Source organism: Corvus kubaryi, unplaced genomic scaffold (genome assembly GCF_017639235.1).
Source record: "Corvus kubaryi isolate FWS band 111438036 unplaced genomic scaffold, C.kubaryi_AGA036_p1.0 37398, whole genome shotgun sequence".
NCBI classification, from domain to species: Eukaryota; Metazoa; Chordata; class Aves; order Passeriformes; family Corvidae; genus Corvus; species Corvus kubaryi.
The window spans coordinates 31805903-31826475 of record NW_024581137.1 but is presented as its reverse complement, the minus strand read 5'-3'; the positions used below and the strand labels follow the sequence as shown (position 1 = coordinate 31826475).

The 20573-nt window shown below is 37.1% G+C and overlaps 1 protein-coding gene across 8 annotated transcripts in view; it reads right to left on the bottom strand.

The window, feature by feature from the left end:
- The window catches only part of THSD7A (thrombospondin type 1 domain containing 7A), a 285991-nt gene that overhangs the window by 106006 nt on the left and 159412 nt on the right, over window positions 1-20573 (bottom strand). For all 8 annotated transcript variants that reach the window (XM_042042958.1, XM_042042963.1, XM_042042964.1 and 5 more), the window contains 2 exons: window positions 17565-18396; window positions 1448-1696 (listed from right to left, as the gene is read on the bottom strand). In XM_042042958.1, coding sequence (XP_041898892.1) covers window positions 1448-1696; window positions 17565-18396 — 1081 coding nt within the window. The remainder of the gene's footprint in view (window positions 1-1447; window positions 1697-17564; window positions 18397-20573) is intronic.

The window sequence follows — 20573 nt, the reverse complement described above, 5'->3', positions numbered from 1 at the left end:
GTAACCTCATTAATTTCCTTAAAGGCCTGAGAACTTGCAATTTCTTGCATTAAATTTCATATTTTATGTGTGTGGAAACTTTTATTGTATTGTTTAATTTTTTAAATCATTACTCTTTAGGAAGACCTTTTCTGTTCAATTTCTGAAACATACCACACACATGAATATTTTATTTGAGAGAAGAAAAACTTGATACACAGAGACATACAGTCCACGTTCAGATAAGTTAACTTTCAAGAATATGACTCTCAGCATTTGTTTAGAGCTAGACAACTTATATAAAAAAAGCCAAAATACCAAAGAAATTTGGATGCTGAGAAATATAAGAGCAAATGAGGGAAGAACCTCACAAATCCACCACCCCCCCCCAAATAACCCAAAACCCTATTGTTATCTTTGGTAGGAGACACAAAAGTTTCTTCTGGATATCAAGGTGAAACTTTAATTGTATTTTTTATTATGACTACAGAAAAATTTTTGAATAAGTTCTTTCTTCCACAGTTAAGAGGAAGATTGTTCTGCAGTACTGAAGCCTCCCTGCTTGGTACTGATGAATGATGAGAATCTGGAAGCTTCCTAATCAGTGAATACAGCAAAGAAGACCTTTGACTCACAGTTAAAACCTCAGTTGGGATTAGGAACTGCAAGAAATGCCACAGAATTCCCTACCTAACAAGTATTTTAAGGCTAAATCAAGCAAAGTGCTTCCTAATGTAGCTGGAGATAGGAAAAGATGACATTTCAACTCTAAAATGAAAAATATATACCACAGTCAAAGATGCTTAGCATCAAGTGGCATTTCTCCAGACCCTCTTCTCAGTTTGATAAAGAAAAAGCACAGTTGCGACTTTAATATTAATCTTGATTAGATAAGGATTAAAGAAATCTCTTTAATTGTAAAGTGCTCGCTGTCATTTCTCCTAAACTTTGTTTGCTGCCACTGTCAGCCTCTCCCACTTCCCATTTGGGGCCCAGTACTGCCTTTGTTGTGCTGAACACAAGTCTCACTAAAATAGTCTGTTAGCTAACCAGATGTTTATCACCCCTTTCCTGTGTTCAACATTTGGTCTGCAACCAGACAAGAAATTCAGAAAACAATGATTCTAGTAGGGAAAAGATTGCTGACAAAACAATACAATTAATTTATTTTCATCTTGCCTGAACCTGCGTATGTGCAAATATTGTCTTTTAAAAATTGAAATGAATTAAAAGAAATTATACTTATTATTAATCCTGTATTTAGAGAAGGAACTGGTTACACTACAATGGGAGCTATTTGCAGACTTTGGGCTTTCAAGAACACTGAATAAAACAAGGATAAAGAAAAAAGGTAAAGTCCTACCTATTATTCTTTAGTAATAGTTTGGTTGCTATTCTATTACCAGCCCTGTATGCTTACTTGAAATTGTTCATTTTAGTAACGAAGAACTGAAATGAACCAGCTTACGTAATGCAGGGTGCTACGCCATCTCCTTGAGAAACACATTGCTCTGCTTCTTCTAATTGTGGGCATTCGCTTTCACTGCCGACAGGGAGCTGCTTAATGGTGCGTGATCTTGTACGATTCCCTTTAGGGGTTGTCATGTCAAAGCAGGTTTTGGAGCAGGGGGTCCATTCTGACCACTCTGACACCTGGCACTCCTTTGTGATCACACAGGACTGAAATGTGATGGGCAGCTTTTCCTGTTTGCAGAAGCTGTAATAAGAGAGCATTACAGTTTTTAGCACACATCTCCACAGACAGCCACAAACTCCTATAGCAAAAGCAGTGTCAATTGTAACGTGAAAGTCAGTACGTATTTTTAAAGCTGGTAATTTTCAGTCCACATGTATTTGATCCCAAAAAGTCAGCCAAGAGAGCTTTTGGCGAAAGTGACTCAAACCAGACAAATAAAATTTTCTAAAGTAAAAAATTACCAGTATTGCCATATCTGTGATCAAAATATTGCCATATCTGTGAATAAAATGAAAATATAAATCTTCACACATATATAGAAGTACAACAGAGGAAATACATACGTTTTTCACTTATCTTTTATTTTTAGGTATACTCTTTTTTTTCCTCTTGGAACTATGTTCCAAGTGAGGGAGGATCAAAAACCAAGATAACTAAAGGTGTTTTTGCAGAGAACAAAGTACTCAGTGTCATCTTCTAATTTCCAGACCACAAATGGTTTAAAAACACAATGGCAAACATATTGAATACTTGGTCACTAATTACTTACTTTGTTAATAGGTGGTAGGTATATTGCCACAGTGATGCCTCATGGTCTAAACAGGGAATGATCTCTGCCCTAAAGTGAGGTCTTCCCTGCTACCCATAGTATTAATTTCCTGTTCCTTATGAAGGCCATCATTTAATTTCCATTTTCCATATGATTCCTTCATTCACATATTACATAGGTTGTCAGCAAGATTTTCTCCCTCTAAATCACTCTTCATTATAATGTTATATTCTAAGTAAAAACTAACATTTCTATTTTAAAGTTTGATTCACAATAGAAAAATGAGAAACAGAGAAGGTAAACTACATTTAATTTGAACATAACTTTATTGCTTTAATTTTAATTACAACATAGATTTCTTTTTTTATCATGTCTGGTTTGGAATAAAGATCTGGCTTCTGAAGCAGTTAAACAGACAGGAAAAATATTTACTGGCACTGCAAGTAGCACAATGAAATGCTCTATTCAATACCAGTCCCATAAACTATACAGCAAAGGCTTCTTTTTTTCCTTTTAGAAGAACACAGAATAGTACAGAAAAATTAATATTTACAAGTATTTCATTGCTATACAAAATTTGGCCCTACCCATGTATCCAACATAATTTTGAAGCTTTATTTACAAAATTTTGAAATAGAACTAGGGGTACTTGATGAAACTGAGACTTTAAAAACATAGTAAATGAAAGCATTCTATACACAAGAAACAGACATTCTATATCTTGCTAGTAGAAGATCCTGGCTGTGAAGACAGACAATGTCAGCATGTCTAAAAAGAGGTTGACTAACCTGTGAGCTATATATGGATACTAAAATGACTAAGCAATGAGAGGGTAGCCATCATCCCTAAAAGATTTACTTTGGATATTGGAGAAATACGAAATGAATGGACTGCAAGAGACAGTCAGGTGTCATATTTTTGATCTTTAAATTGCATCTCCCTCTACCATTGCTGAAGACAATAAGGTGGAGACATTGCTGGGCTTGACAAACTCATAGGGGATTAATCACCAGGAGTTTTCTAATTATGTCATATTCTTATTATGTCAAAGGTAGTGGTGATTGGAAAACCATAACTCATGATAGTCAACTTTTATTTTGCTTTAGGACAGAAACTAAATCCTATTTGTGGTGAAAGGTACACAGAGTTTTTGAGAAAATTGTTTTTTAATAATGGACTTTTTCACCTACATGTAGCCCCATTTGGCATAGGACTATGGTACTGTCAAAATCCATAGATCAGTTTCTGTACCTCTGACAAAACGTATAGACCCATTTATCCCCCAGCAACAGGTTTTAATGACTGGAGAAAAGATACATTCCTTATAGTTTCTAACATGGGTAGTATTTGCAAATTGTTCTGTAGAACAGATGAAGTATCCAAGTTCCCATCCAAGTTCCCATCCAAGGCGACACCTCTGAGGGCAGAGTAAACCAACCTCTTCACATGCACTGTGGCTGGGGTTGAGTGTAATTGTAGACATATACTGCCAGGGAACATGCATGAAATTGCCACCACAAAATAGTTTTGGTGATGAGGGAAGAGATCATCTAATGATGCGTAACAGTCCGTGGGCTTTGCATCTGTTTCGAAGCTTATTTGGGAGAAGTGTTACACAAGAAAGGCTAATTATTTCCATATGTGGGAATAAAGAAGACCCAAACAGAATTGTACCACATTACTAACTCCATTGTTTATTATGATCCTTAACAGAAGAAGACCAATAAAGAATACCTCACTTCAAATACTTATAAAATAAATCAACTTAAAATTAAATATAAAACAAGTATGTTCTTATATCCAGAACGTAAATATTACTAGGGAGAAAAACAAGAGGCAAAGTGAGTTATCCATTTATTTCCTTACTTGCTTATTAAAATCATGCACCACTTGCAGTACCAAATAAACACCACCAAGTAACTGATACTGTAAGTCGCCACTACACAACCTCTTTACTGTTATGCATACTGTCATATTATTTTGTGAGAGGGCAGAGATAATTACAATTAGCAAAAGAAGAGCTGCACAAGAAAATTAGCTGCTGTTTCTTCTTTTAACACTTGGTTTTCTTTGAGCAAGTTAGAGAAACAGTGAGAGCTAACTGGAAATGGCCGCTACTAAGAGTTTTCCTTCATATTGCAGATAGCAGAAGAATACGTGTTGTACTCTAATCAAGTAAGGAAGGGAAAAATCACATATTTCAAACTTTATTTTACCAGAAGAAACAAATATTTCTCACACTTTTCGGTGCAAGTGGCTACATATAGAAAGACTAATAATTAAACTTAGTAATACTCTATGGTATAAAAATGCTAACTCTGAAACCTAGGCCTGCCTCCGTATATGCGATATTTTAGCTGAGAAGGTTAGTCACATTTCCTTTAAATGTCTTATCCAAGAATTTGGTTCTATATCAAAACCTGGGAATATGTTTGTTAAACAAAATAGTTCCTTCTGTGTTTGATACCGAATGCTACAGATTTGTTCTCCAAAAATAACTGAAAGCAAAGCTTACTTTCATGTAAAGCTCTCTGCACTTTTTGATGGATTTGTCGTGTTTAGTCATGCAAAGTTCAGGGGAATCTTCTCACAGGACAAAAGGCAAATGGGCAAGTAACACAACAGAAAATAAAAATAGACAATATTCATTTCATGATGCCACCCAACTCACTAGAAGTTCTGCATCAAACATCTCCATGCCCTGTGAAATTTGAGTAACGTCTAAGTACATATTGAATGCAAAGTTAACCCTTCAAGAAGCACAGGGATGGCACAAATAAGTCCTCACTATCAATCCATATAGTTGTGCCCAGATAACTGCTTGGAAAGCTCAAAGAAAAGCATGAGTTGTACAAAAATGCTGCTAAAAGTCAACAGAGCAGACTGGATACAAGAAGCAGCAGCATAGGGGTAACATGTAAAGTCTGCAGCTACTGGCTCTTAATCTAGTAAATATATTCAGAGGACAATGCCCTAAGTGTCTCTTTTTTAGCAGAGAAGAAGGAATTATACAAATTGAAGTAAGGCACTGGTTTGAGAAAGTACCGTTTCAGACAACAGATAGCTATAGCGGGGAAATGAAGCTTAAGGTATAGAAGCATTTAAATGACACGGTGGAAAAAGAAATCAATCCCAAACAAAACAAAACATCACATGGGATGAATGGTCCTTATTGCTATTAAGTCAACATTAAACCTATTCCTGACCTCAAAGACATAGATTAGACAAAAGAAGTAAAGAAAAAGGCAATGCGGGTTCAAAGGACAATCTACAGAACATAATTACTGCTCAACCTCTTCTGAAGATATGTGGTCAAGAATTTGTGTCTACTCACGTTCTGCAGCCTTGTTTTTTTGCTTCTACAGCAATAAATAAAAACTAAATATCACTTAAGAATTAAAGATAGGAAGGTTATGCCCAGGGATTTCCAAGTAATTTATGGGATAATTAAGGCTAAAGACATGGGGAGAACAAAGGTTGACACATCAGCCTGGAGCAAATTACGCTATAGTACCTGTGTACAAATGAGCAAGTTGTGCAGTTGAAAGAAATCTTTTCCATCAAAAATAAGCTTTAAAAGGTGTGAAAAAATTAGATTAGTCAAGAGATAAAAAATTCTTTCTGAGGTATCCTAAAGATTTATTAGAGAATAAAAAGTACTTTTACAATTTTAAAAAATCAGGAAACCCTGATTTTATATGCCAGTGACCTGTGTGAGAGTTTATCATCTCAGTCTCAAAAGTTGTCTTTTAAGCTGTGTAGAAAAGTCATGGAAGAGACCATTGGAATTTCCTCCTCTACAAATACAACTAGAAAAGAAATGGGGTTTTCTGATAAATTTTTGCAATAGATAAAGCTGTGCATACTGCGGGCATGAAGCCAAATCCATGGCAATGCATGACAGTAGGACTGCTCTCTAAATTCATGCAAGATGAATAGAAAAAAATAAATAGGTTTCAAACTAGGCAGTAGGACGCTCTGCTGCATGAACATACTCCATACATAACTTGTACAACTAAGAGATTTTCTGCTTTTGCTGGTGTTTCCTCCATATCGGATTGGACTGGTAATTAGAAAGAAGAGTTAATGGGAAAAAATGAAGAGCAGCATCAGAAAGGATGAGAGGTTCTAACTATTAATCCATGCAGTCAGAAACCTGCCTTGGCAGTTGCAAATAGAGGGCAAAAATGGAAAGACAGCAAGTACTCAGCCACACTGTCCCAAGATATGCTCTGGTTTTCCAGCAAACTATGGCTTACAGACTTTTGGAACACAAGCTGAATCTTTGCACTGAAGAATTTATAGTGTTCACCTCCATGAACTAATATAAATGCGTCCTAAAACCAGGTAAGATTCTGGTACATACATCATCTCAGAAACAATGTATTACACAACTTTTTTACTGACTGATAACTGCAGATAGCTATTTTTGCATTAAAAGTGCTCAGTTAATTTCATTTTCTGGCTTCAGACCTTCCATAACAGTATTCACTTTCTCTGTGGCATTTTTGAGCTTAGAGACTTCTAGAAGCTCTTTCCTTGACTGTCTATTTGTTAGCTCCAAGTGTCCTCTTTCACTTAGTCTTGTTTTATTTGAACACAGTTATATCCTAGAACTACAGATCCTTTCTACTCTATGTGCAACTTTGAGATGAAAACTGGTCTGGATTTGAGGGCTGTTCAAGATTCATGCTGAGGACACTCTTAAATACCTGTACATTACTATGTCGCGACAATCTATAAGTTAATGGAAATAGGAGTCAGATATACAAGGTATTAAGGCGACACCATTTTGAAGTTTGTGCTTTTCCTGGTACACTTCTTTTTGTGCTCAAATGTAATGGAGCAACAACGTGAGGTTTGTAATTTAAATCTAAAATTGAATGGTGAAGAACACGTCCTTTACAATAAATTCAATTAATTCACTCAGTACTGATATTTAATGAGAACTGCTACTTATTGTTTTTGACCATAACATAAAGTAATTGAGCCCAACTGACAAGGTTAATGCAAGCTAAATAATCTCTTCAATAACTTTTGTCTGCATTATTTTGCCTCTATTCCTTCACAGTTATCAACATTCAACTTGGTTTTCCCATTATCCACGTTCAGCTTTGATTTTCATTAATGAAATTTTCACAGTTACTATTCCTTACTTTCATTCACTATACTCATTCTCACAGAATTCTGATATATTTATTTTTTCTCTAGCTGATTTTCCATTTGATTACATACAGAGATTTCCATTATTCTGAAATGAATAACATGGCTGCGGTTCAGGAGATTGATGCCAACATAAACGCTTGGCACTCAGGAGGAACAAAAGACAGGGCTTTGACTCAAAAGGACTTAAATTAAGTTTTTCATTTTTTTAAAATTGAAAACTGTGAATTTTTAATCCTGGATGACTATTTGATGTGGTAGTGGATTATGTCCACAGGGTCTTGGCTCCTGTCCCTCTAGACCTCTTTGTAGGTATACCTATAGATCTGGCCAGCTGCTCCAGTCCTGGCACAACTGACCTACCCTCGCCACTGGTGCGGAAACCAGACATCCCCATATCAGAGAGCTCAGCATGGCCAGAGTTATGAACAGACACTCAACAGACATCTATATTGTCAGACTCCACACACAAAACCTAGGGAAAAATGGCTTTCTTCCTCCTCTTGACTCTCTCATACTAAATAGTGTCACAGTGATTAGAAACCACATACCCTTCAAGAACAGGAAGAGCTGTGGAGTCAGAATCTGTTCTATGTGCTGGGGATTTCAACCCCAGCACCTTTTGGGAAGGAACTTCATTATTCTTTTTGCAGTTCTACTTGCATTCTCCAAAGAAAAACAACATAATCCAAGTATGTTTTGAACAAACAAGACTGACTGACTGAATGAATTAAAAACTTTGGAGGAGTGAAGAAGATGCAACCAAAAACTGGGCTATCTGCCTGGAAAAAACACATACTGAAAATTGTAAGAGGAGGTTCAGCAGTTCAGCAGAAAAAGGGAGCTGCTTCTGAAGGTTTCAGATCAAAGGACAATCAGCATGCTAAGGAAATCCAAAATCCTTTAACAGGTTTGGAAAAAGCTTCATCTAAACACTAAGGAAGAAGTGCAAGGACTACCTGGCAGATAAAAAAAAAAAAAAAAGCCCACAGTGGGCTCCCTCAGAGCAGAATAATTTAACCATTTCCTAACCTCAAATTCCTGCACACCATCAGGCATCTCCCACAATAAGCTACATCATCACAAACCATGAGATTTTCTCTTGAATTCTTGCTGATCGCATGAGACATTACTTCATTGAATACCATCAGAAAAATGGTCTTCAACCTTTACCACCAGCCACAACATGAGACTATTGACATACAAGCTCATTTGACCAAACCAACTCGTGTGCAGGAAGACTTGGAACAATAACAAATTACTTGCAGAACACCAAAACTATATGTTAGTTTAGCACTTGAAAACCAAAATTACGCACATACACAAATACATGGAAGCAGGCTTGTAAAGACTGCCATTTTTGACTGAAGGAAAAAATAAAACTAGAGGAAGCTTTTGGAAAAGAATCAGAAAGTAAATTTGTGTTTGAAAATAGTGATTGTAAATCCCACTAAAACAAGCCACGAGGCTGGGCAGCATCCTTGCAAGACAACCTACAAGCATGCATGAACATTGGCCCAACTCCCAAAGAATCCTTAAGACAAAGAAAAATAATTTAAAGCGGGAGTTTAATACAAGCATATTTTACTTTTTCCAGTAGAAAGAGTATCAGCAGTTGGCTTAGAATTTTCTTAAGTCTCACTAAATTGTTACAAGGCTAGAGACTGTAAGGAGCAGTTTCCAAAGACCACATCTGCTTCTCATAACTGTAGCCTTACAGTGAAGGAAGGGGTAAAACCTGTACCACACCACTCATTAGCATCACATCCTAGAAAAGATCAGGCTTAAACTGCTGGGGAATCTGACGACCCATGGGCAGACCCACAGCCTAGATGCTCACACCCTTAACAGAACTACCTCACAGAAATAATCTGGTTCGGTCAGAAGGTCAAATCAACCTTTGAAATATAACACCCATGTGTGCAGTTTTCTACGGCAACTTTGAATGATCGTGGGCAGGAAGCCTGAGGAAACACAGCAGTATTCATGCTGAATACTAATCCTTTGTGTTATCTGGAGTTAAATCCAGATCTTAATATTGCATGAGGAGGGTCTTCTCCTTGCTTTATATTTGACCACCATGGAACCTTAAAAGATACTCAGTATGAGTAAGAGGGATTTTGGAGTTATAGGTACAAGAACCAAGCACAATGTTGTGATGTGTTGCAGCAAGCTATTTATTTTCCATGCAGTATTCTCCTCAGAGTTCATACAGCTTGTTGGATGCATTAACCTCTGAAGTAAAATAATCAAATTAACTCTATGCCATTCTTGGACCACAGGTATAGCTGGATTTTGAGAGAGACTGTGATAAAGTATTTGACCTAAATAAAAAAGGGGGGTTTTCTCATAAATAAAATCAAACTTAAAAAAATTTTATTTAATGTGCAGGTACATTAAATAGACAGCAGGAATAGTAGTTAAGTGATTTAAATCCAGAGCTTAGATAACCCCCATGATCTACTCTGAAGACATAAAATGCCATTTATAAAGTCTAGTAATCCTTGAGAGATCCAGTTTATGGGTGGTACACACTTGTTTCTTTAAGAAAGTCAGTGAAAATACAGTGCCTGTACTTTTCCCTAGTAGAAAATGACGTAGTCCTCATTCATTTTCCATACAGCTGCACTGTTTAGTATTGGTCATCTTGTACATTGTTCTGAGAAACTGTTAGTACCTCCTGGTATAATGGGCCATTATAATCACACAAACAATGAGGCCACTTCTATTCAATTACAATTTAAATACTGTCACCTAAGTGTTTTTCACAAGACTACTTTCCCATGATCCCTTCACAAGTTTAATTGATTCTGCCAAACAATTCTGAAATAAACAAAACCACTCAGGCTTTCTACACCACAGGAGAAGAAAGAGATTACCTAAACTACCATGTCAAGAGAAAATACATCAGCTAATACAGGCAAAGCAACAAGACATGCTACTGTACCCAAACAAGTGTCAACAACAACAGCTGCTGTGGGGCTGTTCCAGATACCATGAGTGTCTGAGTGCCTGAGGAGACAAGAAAGCATGAACCTTCAGTGAGAGTGCTATCTTTCACAGTCCAGTGATACAGTGACATGCACGCACATCTCATGCTACAGATAATTTTAAAATTGGCAGAGCAGATTATTTGGCAAGAATCTACAGGGATGACTTATTAAAGCTTTAGGGAGGAATTTCCCTTTGTCAGTGGGAATTTTCATTACATAGCATTAGTCAGCATTTACTTTGACTGAAATAACAGCTAGATTCACAGGGTTATCAGCAATGAAAAAATAAAATGCCAAACTTTGTGAACAAAAATATGCAATATTAATGTTAAGATATAAAGAAATATATTACTGAAAATTATATTGCTACTATTATTTGTGTTTCAGGCATTAGTTTAGATCTGTTCCCTGTACTGATGCTTAAATTTGGCAATATCACTGGCTTCATCGCAGTCTCCAGCATTTGGAACAAAGTGGTCAGTATTAGGAGGTGAGCCACAGTTTCAGTGAGACTGCTGAAAGTTAGCTCTGAAGTAGCCAGCCCTGCTGTTCTGGGGAGTTGTGACTTCCCATCCTGTGCATCTCCACCCTGAGGGACAAGATGTCCCAGGAGGATGCTCACTTCACATACTCCCATACCATAGCTTTATAAAGCTGATTGAGAAAACAAGGGCATACTCTAAATCCCAATATATGCTTAGCAGTTTTATAAAAAAACCAAACAAAACCAAACCACAAAATAAATCTAAAAAAGTAATACATTCTAGTTTGTTCCCTATGGGACTCTTTACAGATTATGATATAATACAATATAGGATTCCAAAATTTAGAAAAATACTGCTTGATTAATATTTATTTATTTTGTCATATTGAGGTCAATTAACATTATCTGACAATGAGGCAGAAAAGATGCATAAAAGTACAGTGTAGGAGAATCTTCATTAAAGATCTCAGTGGCTAATTCAATTTACCACTGTGCCACATAATCTCTTACTAGACTGAAGCTAAAAATTCAACACTGCATTCATTCACAGAATTCATTTATTCATTCATAGGATTTATGGCCACAAGAGATTATCAGAATATGGAGTACAATCCTCATTACATTATAGCCTATTACATTTTGCTAAGGAGGACAATACATGTATATGAATAAAAACTATACACTAGAAAGGCGTCCAATCTTGATGCTTTGCACAGAAATAGATGAATGTCATACATCTAGATGACAGAACAGCTGTTCACTGTATGAAAGGAGTTAAAATATGGTGTGGAAAAAGAAATTGTTCATTGCTATTTCAATTATTCAGCATGGTGTGCACGTTTCCATCTTAAATCTAGATTTGGGCATGGTGTGTCAAATGCGTAGCAATACTGACAAGACACTGTCAAAACAGCAGCCTCGGTAAGATGATGGAGCAGGTACTTAGAATAGAAAGGAACACCCATTGAATAATATTATGCATATCCACAGAAATTACTGTCTCCACCAAAATCACATTAAAAAACTACAGGGTGCTTCTACTTTCAAATTCGTGGAAATTCTAAAATTACAGTGGAAAATTACAGGAAAGGACTATGTTTGCATCCTGTTTCTCTAGTAATAGTTTACATTTTTATTATCCCAATGCACCTGAAAATTAACCCTGTAGTTTTTAGTTATAAAGAGGTTTTTCATCCAAGATTACTTTCTTCTTCTCTGTTCTCCATTTGTTAACAGAATGTGCTCTAAATAATTCCAAATTAATGAATCAAGATTACTGCATATAGCTCATTATCCAAATTTGTGATATTTACAGGTGCTCTGTAAGTGAACCACTTATGGCTTCTAAATCCTCATAGCATGGTGAGCTTGGAGGCTTCCCCTAAAACACAGCAGTAGAGCTGCCTTTGCAGTAACATAGAAAGCAGGTGCAGACATGCATGCTTTCATTTGGTCCTCAGGTTGCTTATGCTCCTTCGTCTCCACAACCCATCCTCTCTGCATTGCTATTCCCTCACCTTTCTGCAGCCCATCTCCTTGAAGTTACTGCACCTTAACCACTGCCACCTTCACGCACACCCCCCTTTCTTCCTGTTGCCTCATGGAGGGGCTCAGAGAAGTACAGACAATCTCTTAAGATTTTTTCTAAGCAGGGGATACATTACAGGGTCCAACAAACTGGACTGCTATATTGTATGTCTGAATCTTTTTTCTGTTTGCTGTCTGACAGCATATACCTCTGGGTGACTTGTCTGCTTTCCAAATTAGTGGCATAAATAAAGCAAGAGGCTTATGCTGGTTTGGCTTGTTTTTTTTTAATTTTTCCTCCTTCACACAGTTTATAATTTATAAGAGTGAAAGTCCATAAAGTGAATGCAGACATTTGTTTTATGATTTGGAAGGGGAGCATTGGGTTAAGAGGTTTCAGGACCTGGAAAGGAAAACAAAGCTAAAATGCCATTCTAGAGGAAGAGATTCTCTCTCCTTGTTTTTCCTGCCAATATCTTGAGTATTACTCACTCATCAGTCTAAATACTCAATTGGCCATTCCCAATTTCCTTAGTTTCTGGCTATTCAGCTTAATACCTGTGGCCAGTAGTGAATATTGTGACTCTGCTTTAAGCAGATACAGGTCTTTGTAAAGAAAGATGAAAAATGAAGCATTACATATGCCCAAGATGAGCAAGACAATTCAGTAATTTTGGTCTTACCGTCATCTCTCATGTCTCAGTTATAGTATTGGAATAAATAAAAGCTCAGACTCTCCAAAACTTGAAATTTTCAATGAGATCATTATGAAAACTTCCAAAAGAGTTACATTTGTTACAAGATGTGGATATAGTTTTCTAGATATTTAATGAATGCGCAGAATCAGTGAGGAAGATTAAAATAATTAAAAATAATTACTTTCTCAGATGAACAGAGGTGAAACAAATCAAAGATGACCACATAGCCTCAAATGCATTGAGGCTAAGAGAATCTGCTAAATAATTGTTTGGCATGTCTTAAATTTTGGATTATTTTCTGCCCCATCATTTTGTTCCACAATTGTAATTGCATATAGTTATATTCCAACAAAGAAATAAAAGCTCTGAACATTTATGAAATTTTACTATTTTTTCTTGAATTCCCACTTCAGGTCATTTAGGTCACCAATCATGTTCAGCTTCACATACAGGTCTCTTCCACAGTGGTGCTGCCAAGAGAATATTAACCAGTTATGGGGACTGCAACAGAGCTGTTGGGGATTCTTTCCTAGTGGTCCCCTCCATTTTTCCCCCCATTCAGAAGTGTTTTGGTCCCAGACTAAGCAAGATAACAAGCCATATCCAAATGATGTAGAAAAAGAAAGGAAATAGTGAAGAAATTCCTGGGATTTCTTTTTTAAGAGGCAGTTATATCCTTGAAGAACTGCTTTAACTACAGCCCCCTTTCCAGTCATTTGAGCTAAGTGACTCTTAGCAGTGACAGGCTGTCCCCACACTTATGGACCAGCGGCTTCAGGGGAACATGATGTGCTTTGTCACTGGATTTCAAAATCTTTGTTGAAGTGCAGAAATATACAGGTCAAGAAGATACTCTAGTTCTGTTCCGTGTTCTTACAGTTATAAATGTCTGTACTCAAGTCCTTCCAAATTTCCCAGTCTACTGGGTTCCCAAGAAAGCATTTCAGTGAAAAGGTTGTATGAATTAAAAACAGTCTAAAAAAAATAATAAAAATAATTTAAAAAAAGCTTTTCTTAGACTTGTACAAACCAGCCAAACATTTTTACTAAACTTTCCCACAAAAGTCTGCTCAGGAAGAAAATTATGACAAAATGTTTGCGACACAACAGTCACAGAGTCTATATTACAACAGAAAATTATAGGCTTAACATAAGGCATAATCATCACAACCTGTAGTAGGAAAAACAGATTTGCAACTCAAAATGAACTTTTACATACATTTTATGTTTCTCTACATTACCAGTTTGTTGTCTAACAGCTCTCTTTGGCAAACCCCAATCTCACCCAAGAGGAAGTATTTCAGAGGATCAGTATTGTCCTCTCCACTAACAGCAGCACTGTCCAGATTTTGTTAGCTATCCAGAGAAGTAATTTTATAAGTCATTTTTAATTACTGAAATTGTTTTTTTCTTCAACATTCCTAATATTTTCAGTGCACCAGAATTTCAGACTAAGGGGAACATAAAGCAAACACAGGCCATGTAACACATACATTATTGCAGAATGAGCAATACAAAATCCAATATTTCATCCTTCACGGGAGACTATCTATTGTTCACTCAGCAATAAAGTGTATAAATTAAACTTTGATTTTCTTGTTTCACTTCTCTTTACCATGCCCGGTGTGTTGATGTGTCAAGAGAATTTTACCTTTTTGAAATTTTGCTGACAGTGTTACAGAACCATTTTCTCTGGAGCACCCTTCTGAAAGTAGTTCTTTTTTAAAACCCTTTTTATAATATATCAATTTTGCTATCTCTGCAAAAAATATTACTCGCCTGAGGGTTTCTATACTTCTTTCAGTCATGCTGCCAGGGGGCTGATTGTTTCTGATTGCTAAAGTCAAAATTCACTGAAAATGGACTATTTAAGCTGAAGAGCATTTCACATGAGAACGGCAGGTTTTCCAGTCACCTTACTTGTCTATATTATTTAGCAACACAGTTACTATGTGATAGAGATTATAAAATCATTTGAGCTGGCTGCATTGACACCCTGGGCAGAAAAATAATTCTATTGTTTCAGATTCTGGAATGGCAGTCATAGAATAAAGCATTTGATTGCTTAGTGAAGGGTGCAGCATAAATGATACAAATGGATATACAGGTGACATTACATATGTCTCTGAAAGCTAAGTTATCAACACCAGGATGTCTCATATGAGTCATTTCACCAAATTTTATTGTTTATACTATGCAACCGGAAAAAAAAAATTCTATATTAAAATTGTTGTGAAGACTACTAGGAATCCTTTGTGCAATTAAAACATAAAGTCATCCATTAGACATAAAAATGCCCATGAATCATTTGTATAACTTTCTCCTCTCTGAAGAATTGATCCTACATCGTATTATCTATTGTTTCACTGCCTCAGGCAAGAGGGTTTCATTCATTTCTCTGCACCAGTCTGAAATGTGCACAATACACTGAGGTATCTGGACTTAAGACAGCGTCGGTGATCTAAGTGAATTCGAGAGTGAGTGTAAACATGATGAGTAAAGTGTGCCACTCACTTCCAACTACACTTTTACTTTCTTTTACCATTTATCAGAGCTTTGGCACAACTGTGTCATTCCTCCCCTTTTTTTTTTTTCTCAATAATTTTCTTAACCTTTCAAAAACTTAGGGACTTTTGAAAAGAGTGGCTGGCTGCTATATGATAGCAACTGATGTATAATAAATTATTCCTTGTATTTAAAGTGTAATGATGTTCCTGGGCTAGGCATAGTGTGTGCTGTATGATGTGAGGCTGGAAAAGGAAGGAGTAAAGGCAATTTGTTCTGTACCAAAAATGAGATTGTGCTGCAGCCAACACCTGGGACTTCCCGTGCATGCTGATTTTGAGATTTCTCGTGCAGACATTCATCCAAGTGTGGATCAAAATCTTAAAGAACTGAAGAAAACCAGACCTAGAAGAGACTGCAAAAAGACTATGCAGTCAGCCCTTCTTCCCTAACCAAGAGCTGCTCCAGGTGCACCACTGACACATGCATTTTTCTAGCCTTTTCTTATTAACATTCGAAGATGGAGGTGCCACACATGGCCCACACAATTTTTTCCAGAGTCTCACTATTCCCAGTATTGAGAAGCCTAGTATTGAGAAGCCTAGCCTCATTCAGCACTGTTGTGATTTGCCCATTACTGCTTTTCCAATACATCCATAATTTAGAGAGAGAATAGATTGTTCCATTCTTCCTTGTGGATGGGTTGTTACATATTCATAGGTACTTCACATCTTCACCCATATGTACCTCCTTCAACCAAACAACCCAAACCTTTCAGTTCTTCCCTTAAGCCAGGGAACTTACCATTTTCCTGTTTTACTGCTGGATCATCTCTTGAAAGGAATTATACTCAAAAAATATTTTCTACACTTGAAAAAACTATATTATCTGGTTTCTGATGGAAAAGGTGGAAGCAATTACATGTTCTGTGATAGAATGCTTAACTGGCATAACAAAAACTCTAAAGTAAAATACCTTGAGAAAAGTTTCTATACACTAACATAGCAGCATGGTTGTCAGCCTCATTCAGCAAGATATCTTAGTCATTTCACAGTTGAAGTAAAACTGATTAATCAGGCATTGAACTAGAGGGAAGGAAATAGAATCACATCAAAGACAGGCAGACTAGACCGAAAGATTTTTTAGTTGAATAAAAACATTCTGGGGGGTAGGAAAGAAACACATGAACTAGCAAGAGAATGCCGGATAAAACAAACCAAAGATAACATGGTTTTAGAAATGCATCCAGAAGCCTGTAGAAAGAATTATCATAACATCCGTGACTGACAGAACTTTTGAAAAGTAAAATAATAAATAAAGAAATAAAAATAAATATCAGAAAAAAAACCCTTGGCAAACAGCATAAAGGTGCAGATGAGAAAGAAACAGAGACGGTACATGGAATAAACAAAGAGGCTTTACATTTTCCCCGTCAGAAATTTTGCCACAGTAATCAAGAAGGACAAACTATATTTCATGCTCATCTATTTCAAATACCCTGGAATGAATAGATGCTGCCTTCCCATGCAGCATCTTTCTCTCTTGTTTTATACTTTTACTATAAGTCTGACCCAGTCCAGTTTCCTGTTAGTCTTTGTGTCCAGAGCCTTAAAAGCAGTAACATCACATCTTTCAAAAATGCATAACTTGCTAGAGAGGAAACGCCTGCTTGAACCCACATAAAAGGAGCAGGCATTTGACAAATATCTTTAAGCTTTTGGGGGAAATCTATTTAAACAAACAGAGGCTAAGGATTAACACAGTTTAACAGTGCACATTTATGTATGATCACTAGCCCAGTTTGCATGTTTCATGTCACGGAAAACACTTGATCTTTATGATGGATGTTCAAGTGGAAATAGCGTGAGCCCCATTTTGAGATTTGGGCTTGTGTAAAAGAATCCATTTATGCATGTTTTACTTTAAGCAGACAAAAATTAAAATACGCAAATTCATAAATAGTGATTACCTCAGAGCAGCAGTTTTCCCATTTCTGTGAGTACATGTGACCTGCCTTGTTTGATAGCCGATTTGTATGTCCCAATATTTGTTCTCCTGTCTATTCTGTCTGTTACGGTTCCTCTTCTTCTTAATTAACTCGCGAGCCTCAGGATCTTGAACTGCCTTTTCTCTGTCCTTTTCCTTGTCTTTGTTCTTCCCTCGTTTCCTTGCTTGCCTTATTTGTCTTGAATGGGGCACCGAGCATGCGCTCCATGGTCCCACGTTTAGGCTGTACAGGCTTTCTTCAACAGTGCATGGGCTGGACTGGCAGATCTGGAACTCAGTGAGGTTGGGGCAAGCTGACCCACCGAACTGCGGCGGAGCCACCACGTGCCGAGTTCGATGCTGAAGTCCATTGCCACAGGTCTTTGAGCACTCAGACCAGGGCGAGAATTCGGCCACGATGCAGTCCTGTCGGCATGGGATGAGGCATCCCTGCTCCTGCCGTGGCTTTGGCTCAAAGTACTCACAGATGACATCCTCAGCTGGAACCCCATTGGACTTCTGTATACAGATGATGTCCCTTGTCTGGATCCCTTCCTCCCCTCTGAGGCACTCCAGGGGCTTCTCGTGGCTGCGGGAGAGGACAGGCCGGCACTGGTTCCAGCTGCCGATCTGCCAGTCATACAGCTCCTTGTGCCAGTCGCAGACCCGGAAACAGCTCTGCTGGTTGTCCGGCCGCTCTGGCTGCCTGCAGTTCGTGGGCAGCGTGGTCCAACCCTCCACGTGGGCACACCACACCGCTCGCGTCTGGATGCCTCCTGGACCGCATTCATCTCCCATGCATCTCCCCCATGGACCTGGAAAACAAGAGAAGATGCTAATATTGCACACTTAATTTATTTCTCTGCCATATTGCAAAAGCAAGCTCACAGCATTTCCTGTATGTCTAAGAATTTCATCCTTGGAGAAAGTTAAACTTAGAAAATGCAAGTATGGGATTACTCTTCATCTACTTTTTTTATGATTAGAGATACACTTCACTTTTTGTCCCAGACAAACTGAAAATTTAATATTGATTAATTATTAATATTGAATAACTCCCGAACATACACATGAATTAATCACATTAGAGAACTGTGAACTAAGCAATCACATTCACAACTTATTTTTTGCTGTCAATGTAGGAGCCAAAGCTCTTCCCTTGAAGGCATGAAGTTGATCTCTCTCATCCACTTGAATAACCTCTCCTGGACTGTTTAATTTTTTTCTTCACATTTCTACTGCCCTACAGTTTGTACCTTGATACCAATTAATATTATGTTCTCTTACATCCGTATTGCATACAAAAATGAGAACAAATAAACAATACATTTTGAAAAATAGTGGTGATTTCAAGTAGGCCAATTCTAGTCTTTCCTTTATTATAACTAAAATAAAAATTAAAATCCAGTTTAAAAATGGTTGTTCCACACAATATTAAAGCTCTTGAAGACAGAGACATACCAGCTGGTAACTCTCCAAAGAACAGAAGCTATTGAATCAGAGAATCATAGAATACTGGGTTAGAAGGGACCTCAAGGATCATCTGATCCAAACTTTCCTGGCAAAAGCACAGTCTAGACAAGATGGCTCAGCAGCCTGTCCAACTGGATCTTAACAGTGTCCAATGTTGAAGAATCTATTACTTCCCTGGGGAAATTATTCCAATTTCTGATTATTCTCATTGTAAAAGTTTCCTCTTGTGTCCAATCAGAACGTCCCCAGGAGTAACTAACACCTAAGAGTAACTTGCTCCTACCATTGTCTTAAATATCCAAGGTCTATGGTAAATATTTGACATGCAACATGTTGTTATAATAAATGTCAACAAAAATAAATAAAAGTCTATATCTTTGAAAGATGATGTAGTTGCTTTTTCCATTATTAAAAACTGTAACATTCACCCAATTCAACTTATGAAATCCACAAATCAGAGGTTAAAAAATCCTATATTTGTCAGGTTTTTTAAGCTCTCCCCTCATACACACTGTGAATTGACTTACTACATAAGAGCAAAAGAACAATTCAGAAGAAAACCCTGAAAACCCTAGAACTATTTATCAAGGAAAATCTGTCTATTTGCAGACACTTGATGACACAGAAGAGATTTTCTCCGACTAAGGAGTGCTCTGTCCTATGAAGAAATTGGGGCCATGTAATCCTCATTCACCTGAATGACCCCCGTACAAGACTATTTGTGTGAGTAAAGCTGTTGAAGAAGCCAGGTTGAGCCTTTGCTATTTTCAAAGCCAGTTAACAGCATAATTTTGGTACCGCACAGGAATAAGTGAAATGAAGTATGGCAGCTACAAATTATTTACAACATCTTCTTATTGAATGATTGGAAGGAATATGTGGCCACATCTTATTACTGATTCTCACAAGCTTTAAAACTCTCACTGGCTTCAACACAATTTTCATCTGTTCATCCAACATTAACTTCAGTACCAGTTTGGGAATGGGCTGCTGATAGGCTATACATTTAGCCTCTGCTCCTTATTGTCTCTTTTCTAAGTGAACACTGTGGCTGAACAGTTCAGTCGTAGTTCTAAAACCCTGAGAATGAATGCTAAATAGGAATACCAGCTGGCAGATTCAGCCCATGGAAACTCCCTCATATTTTTTTGCAAATAAATTTTGAATTATAGTTTCCCATATCTATCTAGCTATCTAGAAAAATGAATGTATATTATATAATATAAATACATTTCAATTTCCATTTCAGCAAGACTGCACTACTTTATCTCTAACCAGCCTTCACAAGTGACCTAATCACGGTTGTATTTAATTTGGGTGTATTTACACTGAATTGAGAGATACCATTTGCTCAAAATACCACTTTGAACACCTGCCATTTTTTAAAAATAAAGACTACAGAAAATCTCTAACTAGAGCAGAGATACAAAAAACAATCGTGATTGAAATAAAGCTAAATTTTTCATCCTGCAAACTACAAATTTCTACCTTACCATGTCACTACACCTTGTGTATCATT